This window comes from Dermacentor silvarum, chromosome 11 (assembly GCF_013339745.2).
Source record: "Dermacentor silvarum isolate Dsil-2018 chromosome 11, BIME_Dsil_1.4, whole genome shotgun sequence".
In the NCBI taxonomy this organism is placed as follows: Eukaryota; Metazoa; Arthropoda; class Arachnida; order Ixodida; family Ixodidae; genus Dermacentor; species Dermacentor silvarum.
In genome coordinates, this window is record NC_051164.1 from 39,771,147 (window position 1) to 39,787,594 (window position 16,448).

General features: G+C 45.9%; 2 protein-coding genes across 2 annotated transcripts in view; both read left to right on the forward strand.

Moving 5' to 3' along the window:
- Nucleotides 1-12,955, forward strand: part of LOC125941414 (uncharacterized) — a 48,076-nt gene extending 35,121 nt beyond the window's left edge. Inside the window, exon 7 of the mRNA XM_049658574.1 lies at nt 12,507-12,955. Within this exon, the coding sequence (XP_049514531.1) occupies nt 12,507-12,677 (171 nt within the window). The 3' untranslated portion in view covers nt 12,678-12,955. The remainder of the gene's footprint in view (nt 1-12,506) is intronic.
- The window catches only part of LOC119433109 (uncharacterized), a 259,341-nt gene that overhangs the window by 164,217 nt on the left and 78,676 nt on the right, over nt 1-16,448 (forward strand). The gene's annotated exons all lie outside the window — the stretch shown is intronic.

Here is a 16,448-nt window from a genome sequence, read left to right on the forward strand (position 1 = left end):
GTGCGGAGTAATGGCACCGAAGAAAGGCGTCGTGACTTTTCGTATTGAGCGGCATAGTTTTTCGGCAATCACAGATATGGCGGCACCTGTGTCAATAAAGGCAAGCACAGAGACACCTTCAACAGCGACATCAATAACGCTGGGCGGCGAAAGAAGAGGGCTTGAGCGTTGCGACGATGACGCAGTTCTTGCCTCGGGAACTGCGTCACTTAGTTTTCCGTGTCAGCGGTAGAGGGACGTCGATGCATCGCGAAGAGCGAGCGACGACGAGTAGAACGGTGGGCAGAAACTGGGCGAGGGCTTGGGCGGGGAAGGGGTAAATCGCGGCTGGAGCGTAAGACAACGGATGGTCGTACGCTGCTTTGCGTGGGTCGTCACGGGGATGAAGTGGACGGCGGCGGCACAGGCATGCAACGTGTCCGGGAATACCACACGAATAGCAGATGGGCCGATATTCTGTTGTGCGCCAGGGATTAATCATTCGATGGACAGGAGATTGCGGCGGCGTGGAGGTAAAAACAGGGCTAGGCATCGGAGGCGGAGCCCGGAACGTTGGTGGGCGTGGTCGTGCGACGGCGTCGGCGTAAGTCAATGGGGCGGTGAGTTGAGGCGCCCGCTGCAGGACCTTGGGCACTTGTTCTTCTATACCTAGTCGTAGGGTCGGACTAAGGGACGAACTTGACTCCGGCGGATTGGAGATAAGGGAGAGCTGGTGAGCAACTTCTTCACGGACGAAAGCCTTGACCGGCGATAGGAGGGTGGAGTCTTTAAAAGGAGAGGTCAAGCCGGACAACGATTCCTGATAGGGAACAGGACGGCGGGTGCTGGAGACGTTGACGGCGGAGCTCGTCATAGCTTTGGCATAGTTCAATAACCTGGGTAACAGTAGAGAGGCTCTTTGAAATCAGCATCTGAAACGCGTCCTTGTCGATGCCCTTCAGTATGTGCTTGATTTTATTGCCCTATTATTGCCGATGTAGCTGGTAAAGGACTTACCAGGCTGCTGAAAGCGCGACTGCAGACGCTGTTTGGCACGATGTTTATCAGCAGCAGGGCGGCCGAAGACCTCGCTGTCTTGAAAATAGTTCAGCTTGGGACTTCGTTTTCGTGGTTCCGAAACAAGTGGGCAATTCCGGTGGCGGTGGTCAATTTCGCGATGTCATCCCATTTGTTGTCAAGACTGACGCCTTCGTTAGATGATAGCCAGTCATCAACGTCGTGGTCATCAGTGCCGCTGAAATTCGGAGTGTCCCGCTGACGGAGTGTGCCGGGGCATACGGGACGACTGGTGAGCAGTTGGTGGTAAGCTCGTGGCGCTGGCGGAGGTCATGATGGCAGGGAGGATCCGGCTGCGCAATTCCGCGATTACAGGAGACCCGGCACATCCACCAGTTATGACAAGGAAGTCTGGTACGGCTGTGGACGACACGAAGGACGCCGACAGGAAGACACATTAGCGTAGGCTTAGCTAGGCGCATCAGGAACAGCGTCGAGCCCGAGCCTCACTTCAGTAGCACTGGCGATCCGGTTGCGGAGCTCTGCAAGGCGCAGTTCTTCCTTGCAGGTCTTTAAAATAATTTATTTGCCCATAATTTGTCAGTATTCGGGATAATAGCGTGACACAGAATGGGTTCATTATGTAGTTGGCGCGTTGTTGCTTGCTGGATCTACAGGATTGTCATATTAGAGGGTCATGTCATTACTATTGAATGTGTCGTACCGAAATAAATGGTCTGCAGAGTTCGGCAGACTAATTTGTTATTATTATTATATATCATCAAAAGGCGTTGTATAAGGCAGATTTACCACTCAAATTAAGAAGAAAAAAATGTTTGAATTATACCGGCTCTAGTGCTCCTGATGTCCTTAATGGTAATGCAGGTGACCTGGCAGTGATTAATATATGGCATGGCAGGGATATAATATTGGCAGCGATTGATTCGAAGAAGTGATGCTCATCTTGGCTGCTTTACCGGCGAAAATCTACTACGGAGATTACTCTGATGCACCATTTACGAGGTGGCCGCACTGATTCTTTTTATATTGTCAAGCTTAGCACAGATAATGCTCGGGCAGTATACCGTAAATGTATTCGCACGAAACTTGCACTGGAAATCTCTTAGATGGTCGCAAGGTATTAGTTTTTTTTTTCTTTTTTGCGTTGTCGAATAGATGGCCGCGACGTTGGTCGCAGAGCGACTTGCTTAGGGGGTCACTATTTTCGGAAGCAGTTTTATCGTTGAACCCGCAAGTAACCCAGGCCACGACTCTTTTGCATCAGTGTGAATTTCGGAGTTGGCCTGCTCTTCAAACTGGCCACCAGTGCTGGAGGCGCCGCAGCGTGCAGCATGCCCCAAAGATGCTGCCTAATCTGAACACGATGCTGGCGCAGTGATATCGCGTTTACATTGTAGTTTTGAACAGTCAAATTCTGTTTCTATTGGCCACCGATCAGTGGTCATAGCATCTCACCAATCATGCGTTCTGAAACGGCTGTGTTAATCCTTTGACCAACGTGTACCTGCACCAACTCACTCCACATATGAACATTCAATGTGTTCCAGTACTCGGCAGGTACGGCTAGCTTCCTTTCTTACCAGGCAGCCACCTTGCTATTGATCGCATTGCAATGCAGACATAGCCGTTAAACCCTTTGTTTTACTATGCCATTATCGAAATCTGCAAAGGCATGGGCTAATGAACATATCTTTTTCTACACCAGCAGATGTCTTTTAAAGCCATCGTCTTCTTTGTCTTCTTTAGTAATTATTATGTCCACATTCTGCGCACAGAGAAGGATCGCACTGATGATGACGAGAGACAAGCAGTTCAGATCGAACACCAAGATGGGTCTTTCCTTCGAGCTTGGCACACTTGTCTACCAATTAAAGAAGCCTTATCCCGGCCAGATTCCTACTCCCGAAATGGCCAATGTCCCATGCACCAACCTCTACGTCACCAGCCTGGACGTTGCAGTAAGTCTATCGCATTGTCTTTCACGTCCATAAGTTGTTTTCCAACCTACTAATCACTAATTTGTACAGCTTCCCAACAACTTAAACTGGGGTTTGATTTCGCTTAATCTGTGGAGCGGCGCAACTGCAGCAAATGTGTAGCTTCATATAGGCTATGCAAATCGTATACCCGTGTTATCGAAATTGGTGTTGATGTCAAGAGGAAAAGAGAGCAACAAGCTTATGCAACTTTGCTGAATCGCAATCCAATTTACAGCGAAGCAGTTTCTTTCGAGCAGTTGTACGAAGTAAGAATTTTAGTTCCCTGTAATTGAATCATACTTGAAAACGTTGCCCGTATATAACTCACCCGTTGTAATGCTTGGCCACATTTAACGCTCTCAAGCACTTAAGGAATTTTCAAAAAGGCCATAATCCATTCCCACATATCTTACTTCCAAGATACTTCCCAGTATTCCCAGTTCTACTCACAGTTCTGTTAAGGTAACGGAAGAAATCCTGCTTCTTTTTAAAACACACCTATAGTGCCCACGACAGATGAAGTTAAGAAATTTGCAGGTGCAAGTTGGGATCAGCTAGCACAATTCAGGGGTAATTGAAGATCGCAGGCAGAGGCCTTCGTCCTGCAGTAGACATAAATATAGGCTGAGGATGATGATGATGACAAGATAAACATATGGAGCTGGGCAGGGCATTTAATGCGTTGGGAAGATAACAGGCGGTCTATTAGAGTTGCCAAATGGGGGCCAAGGAATTGGAAGCTTAGTCGCGGACGGCAGAGACGCAGGTGGCAGAGTTGATTGAAGATCACTGGGAGATGGTACTGCTGCTGATGATGAAATCTAAGGACACTAAAGTTTTTGCATTTCACCCCCATCGAAATGCGGCCGCCGCTGCCGGGATCCCACACGCGACCTTGCGCCTGGCCATAGCGACCGAGCTATACTGTGGCGGCTCACCAAAGTGTGTAAGCTTGTTATGCGTAGCCGAGATTGCGGTATCTCCGGCTCTCTGATAAAGCTCAGGCGCCACGACGCATTGCTGTTGCTCTAGCACCCCAAACTTGAACGTCGCATATATTCTTTGATCCCACGAAGCAGGACATTTGTTGGAGTGAGCAGCCATGCGTTAAGATTTTTTGTACGCTCGAGACAACCTGAAGAAACATAAATTTTGTCTGTTTTGCTTGGATATGCTGTAGCTGCACGACTGAAACAACGAAGCTCGTGCGAAATATGAAAACTACTCGGCTGTTTTTTATTTTCCAGCCGTGCGAGACGGACCTCCTCTTTAGGCGAGCTGAATTATTCACGGGCGTCAACGTGGCAATTGTTAAAGGGAATAACAAGACGGCCATATTTTTCGAGAGCGAAAAAAGCCTCCGAAAAAAGGTAAGCACATGCACGCCTAGTTCATACACCACGAATACTTTTCTGCATGCGTGCTCAGCGTGCTTGTGTTCTTAGGAGTGGCAGACGACGGGCCTCACTTGAGATACGGCGAAAGATAGTAGGACGCGCGAGTTGAGTTGCATGGCGGAATACGGGCTGCCGGGAGTGACAAATGCCAACAAACTATGGTATGCTCGTGACATGTACAGCGTCCCGCATTATTACCTATATCACACGAGAACACTATAGTATGGTCAAACGTCGTCCTAAAGGTAACACCGCATTAAACGAATTTTGCATAGGAGAGAGATAACTGCACTTGCGTGTACTTTTGCCGGTCTCACTGATTATCGCCGCTTAAAGGCGCTAAAATCAAGCGTGATGGACGCTCGCGCGATAGAGCTAAAATGCGGGAAGCTGTACATACAGCGAATGGGGACGATTTAATTTTTGTTGTTGTCATGAATGAGTGAATGAATGAATGAATGAATGAATGGATGAATGAATGAATGAATGAATGAATGAATGAATGAATGAATGAAAAACTTATCCCTCTTGCAAGGGAAGGGGGCAGTGGGATAGAAGGTGGGGGGAGGAACTACTTGGATATGCCCCCCCTTTCCTACAAATTTGAGCTCGTTGTCTGGTATAGTTGTTTGAGGAGTTCTTCAAGGCGATAGCGACGACCGTGTTGGCTACGGCCTGCAGAGTGTCTTGAATCTCTCCATCAGAGCCGCCAGTCTCCTCTACCATCTCACCCACTCCAGGAGGGCCTCCTCAAGGTCGGGCCTCGAGCTGCGCAAGGCAGCCTCACACTGCTCCTCACTAGATGCGAATTGTTTGAGGAAAGAGGGGTGCCCACATGATGTGGTTTAGGTCTGCTCTGGGGGAGACTCAGAATTTGCAAGAGGGAGAAAGGTAAATGGAGGGATGAATGCGGTCGAGGAGGTAAGGGGAGGGAAAGGTGCGAGTCTGCAGCTGTCGCTACAGAACTTCACACCTGCGAGGGGATTTGCGCATAAGCGGCGGAAAGATTAAATGCTCTAATCGGTAGTGTGTGCAGATGTCGTGGTAGGTAATAAGCCGATCCCGCGCTGTAAACGGCGCCTCCTTCGTAGCGAGGTCCGACACATGTGATGCTTGCGCCCGGACCGTAAATCCTCGGACAATGGCATGAGCCGCCTCGTTTCCGGAAGGCCGGCATGCGCGGGAGTCCAGATTAATCGTACAGTTTGATGGAAAGGATGGGCCAAAAGGAGGAAAAGGGCTGGCTTAGAGACCCTGCCCGCTCAGAAGTTTTTGAGTCGCTAACGATAACTGATGACTTTGGCATCGTGAGGGCCAGGGCTATGGCCGCCTCCACTGCCTCTTCCTGGGAGGAGGCAGGAATGGGGTTGGCGGCAGCCACCTGGCCGTGATAGTTGACTGATATTGCATACTGATTCCTGTTTCTATAATCGGCAGCATCAACATAGATCACATCATTTGAGGAGGAGAATTTTTTTTGGAGAGCCTTTGCTCGCTGCCTCCTGCGCTGTTTCGGTGCATGTTTTTAGGAAGTGGTGGGATGTAGAGGTTCTCGTGTATGTGATGTGGAATGGTGTATTTAGTCTTGGTGATGGGTGCCGGAGTCATAGAAAGGGTTTGTGGAATGTGTCGGCCTGTCACAGTGTTAGAAATTCTACCATACTGGCATGAGAGATGGGCTTCTGTGAGTTCAGTAAGTGTGTTGAAGGTGCCAGTGAGCATGAGCCTTTCAGCGGAGGTACGTATGGGGACCCCCAGAGCAAATTTATATTCCTTTACGCAATAGATCGGAAATAGGAGAAACAAAAAAATTGACCCTTTGTCAGGCGCGAGAATTCTACTCATGGACTCAGCTATACCTTTTCCCAAACGAACCGTACCACATGAAAGAACAACAAAAATTCTCTTGCACAAGAAAATTATTGCACAACTGTTTCCTGTGAAATTGTTGAGCACCATTGGGTACCTTTTGCACGTATTGGTGGTGCTTGGGTACTGCCCTTGCCCATTGAACCGAACTTCTTTTGGCACAGCTTTCATAAATGATCAGTTCTCGCTTCCTCTCTTGTGCTATACTAGACTGCGCCGACCATTGCAAAAACACCTCCCATTGATGAGCTTACTGATGAGTGTTACCCAAAAGAACAGGTATGTCATGCCGTTTCTGCAGTAGTGCTGGACGTCTTCAACCACTACGTTCAGCGCAATTGTAGGCAGCTGAAAACAATGGATCACTTTCATGTCAAACCTCTCTAAAGAAGATCTAACTGCATTACTGGAGTGCAAGAACTAATTTTTGCATTACCGGCAATTTATTCGTGGCGCAAGAGCAACGAAATTCAAGCGCTTGAAGAGCGACGACAGCCAAAAAAAACATAGGAACAAGCTAAACAACTCGAACTATTAGTGTCACCTCCCATTTCAAATAAAAACTTAAAATTATAGTTGCTTTGCCTTCTAAGAGATGGCGCTACCTGTTTCTGTAGGGCTAGGTAGGTGCCTCTGCACACTTGAGGCAGCTTTCGCTTGCGGTTGCACGGGGGATATATATGTCCCAGTGACCAACACAGGGTTAAGTTACCAGTGCGGCTGGCTGAGAGACGTACTGACTTGCGTCTTGAAGCTAAACATTTCGACAGAATTACCTGTCTGGTTGGGAAAATTGATTAAGACTTAGAGATTGACTCCAACCAAATAAGGAAATTTACTAGCCCGACGTTTCGGAACCAATTCGGCTCCTTCTTCAGGGGGTATTCTTCGGAGGTGGCGGTGTGCCGCTTTTAAAAGCTCCGTCGTAACAAAGGAGAGGAAGGGGGAGAGAGCGTAAGGTGCGTCTTTCCTAATATCTTTTTGTGCCGAAATCCCCTCGTTACCGCCTTCTGACATTACGACAGCTCCGGGGATTTACGAATGGGTCGGCCCAGGGAACATCATTCGTGCTCACGAAACCGGTCAACGAAGCAAACGCTGGTGTTCGACGCCGACTCTTGTGGGCTCGCAGCCCTTCCTTGCTTAAACGTATCGCGGTTTTCCAAGATTAGCTCCATGCTATCGCAGTGTAGGTTAAAAGCTTCTCTTGTAGCGACGCAGAAAAATGTTGGATTGACCGGACCTAAGCTACCGTGTTTGGGCATCGAGCCGTTTCATGGAGTCAATGGTAAATGGTTACCACTTGGAGATAAATTTCAAACTGTCATCGACAAGAGTCTTTCATTCAGCTTGGCGGCTATGTTTAATTATCATAGACACTGCCTTGCCGGAGAGGCAGCGACAGCCATAGACAATCTGCAGACTCAAGCATATTATAAAGATACGGTGGACATGTTTAAGCGGGGATTATGCGCCACGTTTGGCATCGACCAAGAACAATTGGTTGCATTCGCTTGCTGCTGTTTGGTCGTCATCCTACGTTTCTGCATTCAGAGTGAGTGTTTTAAGGTCGTGCAAGAGGATTGAAAATTCTTACAGTACCCACGACATGACATGCATCTATGCTTATGGGCGAAGTACTCAGAAGTCTTCTGTCAGATCTGTTGGTTTAGTATAATCGTAGTTATTCTGGCAACAATGCCTCGAACACTACGGAAGACAACTGATGCAAGACTGCAAGGACTGATCTTGTTTGTTCAGTTGGAGGCAGCGACCCAGGAAAACAAAAGTCATTCAAACTCAGTGAATCTCCTCACGACACGCCTAAAAATAAACAAGGTCGAGATGAAGGCTGCAAGGCACGTTTGTCGAACGTGTCAGTCTTTCAAATATGTGGCGAAGCACCCTTCGAACCGACTGTATTCTTTTTTCAAAAATGTGCGCCCATTTCTGGAAACTGCAAATACACGTTATTGACTGACGAAAAAAGAGATTGGTCGCCGTCTGGCGTGCTACTTCCGTTGTGCCATCAAGCGCAACCGTGTAAATGATTCTCATAGACGCATCGTATGCTCGAATTATCAACGTAGGCACGTATCGAAAAGGCGTACTGCGCAGGAGAAAAATCTAATGACAAGGCCGAGAATTACGATGTGCTATCGCTCTAGACATTTCATGCTTGGGCTGTTTCGTGGAAACAGCGTTGTTTCCTACGAGCTGTAATTGACGTGGTAAGCCAACTGAGTTTTATTAAAGAAGGCCTTTCCGAGCGGATGAAGTTAGCCGTTGCCGGGGTAGTTATGTTGTTTAGGAGCATGTTCGGGGAACATTAAAAATTCAAGAAGCTGGAAATATTGCATAGGTGGTTTGGGAGCACGTTGGGGTGCATTCAAAATTGAAGAAGCTGGAAATATTACATCGTTGGTCTGGAGCTGAAGAGCCCGTTGTGGGCTATCCAACGGGTTCTGTAGCTCCAGACCAACGATGTAATATTTCCAGCTTCTTGAATTTTGAATGTTCCCTAACGGTGCTGCTTTCGACGTTGCTGAGATTGCGAACATCCGACAAGGAGCTGAAATGCGTCTGGCTGAAGTTACCCTTTGTGGCAAAGTTTGAGCAGGCCGAAATAAGTCATGCAGATTCGAACAAGTTTGCTGTGAATTGAGATGACACATTACACTGCTGAATTATTAACGTGCTGTGCAAGATGCATAAGAAAAGATACCATGTTTTCTTGCGCACCAGGTTAATAAATCAAGCACGAACTAATACTCCGAAAGAAAGCATTATTGCAACATATTACACTACTGGTTAGAGCAGACAAAATGTGGCCGATTTTGACAACTGAAGTCGTATCCAAAATAAAATCGGTTCTTGTAGCCACGAACAGAAACTAGAATTTCCAAGGTGCTACTGGCAAAAAGAGCAGAACACGTACTCTCAGCCTGCATGACCTGTGCGCTCTGTAGTTGTACGCCCAACAAGCGAAGTTATGAAGAAGACATCTCAAACCGTATTTGGTTTTTAGAAAACATGGGAATTAGTGGTGACTGCGATCCGCCACAGAAGCGAAAACACAAGTGTTGAAGAACGCTATGAAGTTTCTTTGCCTTGGAAGCCTGACTGAGACTGCATTTTACCGCAGCCATTGCGCAAAGAATTGTTGTGCTGGTCTTCTAGTCTTTGCCAACTGCATGATGTCAAGGTTCCAAGGTACATTTTCGCAGCTATCGCAGATAACCGTGATGAAGATTTGGCGCGAGGATGGCCAACTACATTCATGAACGGGTAATCTGCGGCTAGGCAACAATAAGGCTTTGAACTAACTCGTCTATTGCCTTAGACTTAATTAGTGGAGATAAGAAGAGTGAGCTGTTTGTTGTCAACCAATTTTCTGAACTCAGACAGATTTCTGACCTTAGTACGACGGCTTCTGAAGAAAGAGGAGTTGCTGTTGAAGTACGTTAAAGCTGTGCTGAGGTGTGCTGTGCATATATAGCGGTCAGACTTTGCATAGCGGTCAATGCGATATGTTGGTTGACCTCAGAGAAAGGTTCTGGATCCCATGAGCTCCACTGCAAGGTAAAAACATCATTTACTGCTGCAGTACATGCCGGAGAAACTGGTGGTAAACCTGGTGCAGCTTTCTTACCTTGAGTAGCTGCAGAAATACTTCGCCAATCCAGCCCATTTGACGGTCCAGCATAGTGACTACTTGCGCATTATCAGCAGTCATACATCTGGAACAAGTTTGGAACGTGTCAGCTGATTCTTTTATGCTGACGTGCAATATGTTTCAAGGAAAGGTCGAGGTGTCTCGGATTCACAAACTTTGATGTGCTAACAGTGCGTGCAAGGGGTTGGGGGGAGGGGGGGGTTGAGGGGCCAGTGGGCAGTATAGGAGGGAGACAAATATAGCGGTTTTATAGGCTGCACCTTGTATGTAGACACACAAACACAAAACTATCAGAAATTCCACCCACACTTTATGCGTAGATATTACTGCACCTAACAAATCAACTCCAATTCCACACGCATATGAACAGCAATAACCGAGCATTATAGTTTGCGTTTCAATTTGCAGGCACGTTTTAAATGTTCCACACATTTGTCCACCTAGGCCGTCTGTTAAAAGCTAAAAGAGCGACCAATTGTCCCCTCGTAAACAAACTTTACTGATATGCAAACTGATGAACAAACTTTACTAACACAGCTTGAAAGGTCACACTGAGGAGAGAATGTGGCATCATTCTGGTTATTGAAATTCTATATAGGCGCCTGTGAGGCACAGCCAGGGCCGCGATAAGATTAAACCGAACCGGAACTCGACTAGTGGCGACTTTCGTACAGTGGTGACGTGTCTAGACAAGGTAAATGTTCTCATCAAAGCTAACTTGTCTGCTCCTTCTTTGTGCGCCTCGCCGCGTCTCTTGTCGAGCTTTTGTGACTTTCCCACGCTCCTACTGCCACAATCCTTCGTTGTCGCCTTTTTAAGACGCGCATCTACTTTATTGCTTACTTTTCTGCATTTCTTATCAGCCTTATAATAGAATGTTGCTCTGGATATCAAGTTGTACTTGTTATTACAAGCGTTAGCATCAGCAACGATCAGCAGCATTCAGCGAGTGCTTGCTAGATGGCGCCACAGTACCGCATCGCCGACTTCGTACCTGCGGCTTGCTAGTCCATTCGCCTAAACTCGCATGAATGATTGATGATGAAGAATACGCACGTCAGCGACACCATTTCCAAGGTATACCTGAAATATCGCTTGTAATTACTCACAGCATTGACAAAAAAGAGAAATTTTTTGTTCGTACAACTCACAATGATAGAAATTTCAGTGCAGAAAAATAATTTATTGTTGCCTCGTATAATTCCACCATTCGAACTGGATATGCATTCCTATGGTTGAAAAGATTTGCTTATCAGCAGAACGCGCGAAGGGTAAGCATTTGATCCCAACTAGCGGCTCCGGTGACGTCGTCGAGAAGTCGCAAGTCTACTTCCTTGACATCGCGGACTTGGTGTAGCGCCAATATTGTGCTTAGTTATTATTCTCTGTGGAAAGGTACTGCCACTCTATAACGCTTATTTGATGAAAAAGTTTTTTAGCGTGATTCAAGCCCTGACGTCACGCGTGATGACATGGAGCCCTTATGCGTCAAAGGGGGGTTTGGAGTGTCTTGACGCGGTCTTGTCAACTAAAGACATGCGTGCGGGCTTCCAATAAGGCAAGCTTCGCATTAGAAGAAAAACTCCTGTTACGGAAGTCAAAATTTGGACCAACACTTTCTGGGAAAGCTGTCGCATTCAAAAGCGTTCGGTTTGTTCCTTGTTCTTACTGTAATAATTTATCGCTGTATACTAGCGCATTCCGTACCCTGTATTTTTAAATGCGAACTATTTCTGGGCGAACATTTGCCACTGAGAGTATCTAGCTATCTCAGTATCTATCTAGCCGCATACGTCTTGGTGCTGTCATGGTCATTTTGTTAACGTGTTATGTACCAAAATTGGCATACTATGACAACAGTTTATGACGAACATAAGTGCCAGATCATGACACGAATGTCATGACATGCGTGTCATGTAGGTCATGAAACAGCCTCCTGCGCTTTGATGCGAGCAGCCGCCTATGTCTTGGTGCTCTCACGGTCGTTTCGTTAACTTGGTGGGTTCCATGCACGCTGCTTCGCATACCATCGATTCTTAGAGGGCGTGGGATCTGTCGGCTTTTTTTTTTTTGTATATGTATTCACACATGTATTCTAAGTATTGTATATGTTATAAATGTAATATTTGGTCGTACTGTAGGGGCTTGTATGGTATCTTTAAATAAATAAATAGATATATTTTTACCTATTTATTTACGTATTTGCGTATTTATTTATATACACCATCGAAATAAATAAATCCGTAGGGGTGTCTAGTATCTGCATCGGTTCGCGTTACCGTCGGTTGTCAATATACTCGGACTCGTTCTGCGATCCGCTAGTGTGTTGGTCAACTGTGAGCGTACTGCAACTATCCCGGAAGGGTGTTATATCAGATCTCAGTCCTCTTACCGGGACGAACGTTTTTTTTCATCCCGCACCACCACTAAGATTGTGGATGCCGGTGTATTTTGAGAACCTAGGCCACGCATCGTCCAGCCAGCGGTCGCCAAAATATCGAACATCCCAATGTATAGAATGACTTGAGAGGGGAGTTGCGTAACGCGCCTTTCTGGCGGCGTGCGCAGTGTGCCAAGCTGGCCGAGAATGCCACCTTCCTGCGGCCGGACATGTCATTGCTGATGGTCAACGCCCACCTCGGGGACCCAACCCAGAGCTGCGTTGGCCTGGACGGCAAAGAGAGGGGCGACCTGTTTTGGCGAATCGAAGCGGTCAAGAACGCGCTCCACGTACCATGAACCCCAAGCCGAGGAGGAGACAGCCTGCGAGAAGTTTTCGGACTGTGCGGCGCCAGTGGGCGTGTGGTTCAGTGTGCTTTGTCTCATTTTGCGTTAAAGTGCTACCGCCTGGGCATCTGCATTTCTTCGCTGTCATCACTTAGCATAGTCCTACTATATTAAATTTTCTCTCGTCCATGTATTCCGCGCTGTTCTAAACCAGATTTTTTTTTTTGACCGACTGGCTGACTGCAAGCAGTTGCGCTTCTTAAGAAAAGTGACACTATGGAGCTACATGAACCAGGGTGAGGCGACCACGGAAGAGCACGAGCGTGGTAATAACAGATTGATGCTCAGTGTACTAGCAGCCGCTTTTACGTACAACTGCGTCACTATTACAAGTTTGGGCCCTTCGCTATGGGTGGTCAGCCGGCAAATGAAGTCAGTCTTTATCAAATGCGGCCTGTAGTCAGTGTTGCCAGGTCAGATGAGGCGGCGTAGCCTAAAGCTAGAGAAGTTGTCGCCCAAATGTAGCCAAATAGAACAAAATTGCAAAATATTTCGTAGCCAAATATAGCCATTTTTATTTGCAATTTTATTTGTGTATATATTTTCACACTCCGACTACGGCAGTCCTTTTTTCCACAACCCGTCGTAACAAAATGTTCGTGCCGCCGTGACGGTCGGCCCTTTACATCAACAACAGCGACATCATGCTTGCGCAGAACACTTTTTGGTTGGCCCCGGAAGCTCCCAAGTTCCACCGAATCGCTGCAGAGGGCGAATCAGTGATTTTCTTTTATGACAGATAGTACTAAGTTATTATCTTTAGTTATTTACAGTAATATTAACTACGAACTGTGTTTTTTAGCTGTCGTGAACAAAAAATAGTGTTTAGCGTCATCGATCTCTCAGGTTATCTCTGCCTACGGCGAAGAAGTTCAGCTGTCCAGCGATCTGCACCGGCGACGTGCTCACGGCTTCTTTTTTGATGAGCTAAAACAAGTCTTTCGCGCTATGCTATCTCGCGTTATTTGTCTCATCGTCCTATCTTGTTTTCTCGTTTTTTTAATTAGCTTGGCCCGGATTAGCTGGGACACACACTACCTATATAGTGTCAATTTACATCAACCTGGCCGATATCTTAGGTCTCTAGCACGCCAAGAACATGCCTTAAGAAAAGGGACAGGCAACAGATGCCACTCACTGTCTGAATCGCTGTAAGCAGAGCTTTAAAAGATTACTGCGCAAACCGGCACATTAGTGCAAGAAGCGCGCAGTCGTTTTCGCCGACGAGCACGCCCAGAACTTGGTCCAAATGGTAAAAGCCGCGACGGCGCACAAAGAGCAATGGTAAACAACAAATTGATAACAGTGGTAATGCTGTGAAAACCGGTTACTGTAAAAAAAAAAACATGTTGATCGCTAATAAAGTTTTAGAATAGAGGCCCCTAAAATTTGGGGCCCCACAGAGCTTTGCGGGTGTTAGCGTTGGTACATTCAGGAATCACGAGTTTTGGAATATGCGTTTTGCGTTTGCGGATACCGTGTTGCGTTTGCAGCGTCACTACGGCGTCAAAGAAAAGCTGTTATAAATATTAAAATAAAATATACTATTTTGTGATAAGAAAAGTAATTTAGACTTTCGTGTTCTCGCCTTTAATTACAATTTAGAACTTATTCTATTAGCAGCATGCAACTTGTAGCGCTTAGTTTTGAGTAACCAACTTTACGCACCTTCACCCAGCCAAGTCAATCCGTGATAGACCTACGACCTATAAAATCGACAATTGAATTCGAAATCAGCGGCGTATAATGGATCAATCTTCATCACACATGTTAGTTGAAATAAAGCGATAAACACACTCACTTCTTCTAGCTTACGAACTTCACGCGTTACCACGAATCGTGCCCAGTTTTGTGCTAGGTTAGAGCCGTCGCTTCGATCGGCGCCGCCATGTTTGTTGACGAAAGCTTTTGGGGTAGCTTTTGGGGCTCCCGCACTCGACGCAAGACCCAAACACAGTTGCCGTCTTGCGCATGCGCAGTGGCTTCGACGCTATTTCTTTGGGGTCCCAATACGTTTGAAGCCCCTATTCTAAATCTCTAATAATTGCTGGGGGTTTACGTGCCAAACCCATGATATGATTGGGAGGCATGACGCAGTGGTTGACTCCGGAGTAATTTTGGCCACCTCGGGTTCTTTAACGTACACCTAAGTACACGGGTGTTCCTGCATTTCGCCTTGATCGAAATGCAGCCGCCGTGGCCGGGAATCAAACCCGCGTCATCGAGCCAGCAGCACGACACCTCACAAGCTAAGCTAACATGGTGGGTGAAGTTTCAGTTTCAGTTTCAGTTTATTCAGTCAACTTAATACAAAAACATGGTTACAAAAGTATTTGGACCATTAGCCTGTGTGGCTAGTTAGTGGTCCAATATATTACATGTTTATTTTTTTTACATGTCAGGAGCAGAGGTGCAGTTAATATGATTATGAATCTATACACAAATTCAATGAAAGGGTGGCTTTTAAGGTATATTTTATCTAATTAAATACACATGACAATAAAAGCTAAATTGCTGCAAATATTTTAAGTACACAAGTAATAAAGAACTAAAGGCATACAATGTAACAATACAGAAGATAGTGATGCCACGAAATAATTAGCACAATTTAATAATTAATAATAATTAATAATTAATAATTAGCGCAAAAAATTAATTATGCCAGATGAGTCGTAAAAAAGTGTGGACGTGAGCTTAACTTTGGTTAAGAACATGAAAGACTTACAAAATGCATTTTACAAGTGAATTTAAAGTTGCGGGCAAGTTTAATTTCAAGTGGAATTGTGTTCCAGATTTTAGCGCCAGTGAATTGTATTAACCGTTCGCCATATACATTCCTACAAGTAGGAAGGTTGAAGTTGCCATTGCCTGCATGCCTTGTGTTACGGGTCGGTGTTGAAAACGTACTCACAGGTAGTGGAAAGTTGGTGTTAATGATAGAATTTATCAACACCGCGGTTTTATAATTTTGCTGAGACGTGAAAGGCAGTATCCGAGTAGATGAAAACAAATCTGAGCTTGGGCAAGAAGAGGACGATGCCGTAATAATTCTTAAGGCGCGTTTTTGCAATCTTTTGATCGGTTATGTATACGTTAGATAAGTAAAGCCCCATATCTCGCTACAATAACTGAGTTGAGTGTGAAATATAGAGAAGTATAATGATCGAAGTACGTTATATGGAAAGTAACATTTGGCTTTAATGAGCGTGAAGCATGCGAAAGCAAGCTTTCTGGATATGTAATTGTCCTCATCTTTCCAATTCAGGTTTTCATCTATTAGAATCCCTAAGTATTTAAACGCGGAAACGCGCTCGATGGGCGCGTTGTCAATTTCTAAGCCCAGATGACTATAATCTAGGTTTTTTTCTTCTAGAATGAAATATAATATATTTAGTTTTGGCTACATTTAATGCGAGCTTGTTGCGGGCGAACCATGCGGAAATCTGTGCTAACTCTGCCGTGATTTCTTTTTTTAGCGTACACAGAGAGTTACCTCGAAAAAGCAATGCGGTGTCATCAGCGTACATTAGGGTTTTGCGTGAAAGAGCAGATGGTAGGTCATTTATGTATAGTGAAAACAACATAGGACCTAAAACGGTTCCCTGGGGTATTCCACATGTTATTTTTCTAAATCCTGAAGATATACGATCAAACACAACGCATTGTTTTCTTTCTGCCAGATAACTAGAAAATAGCTGAAGTGTCTTCTCGGTGAAGCCATAA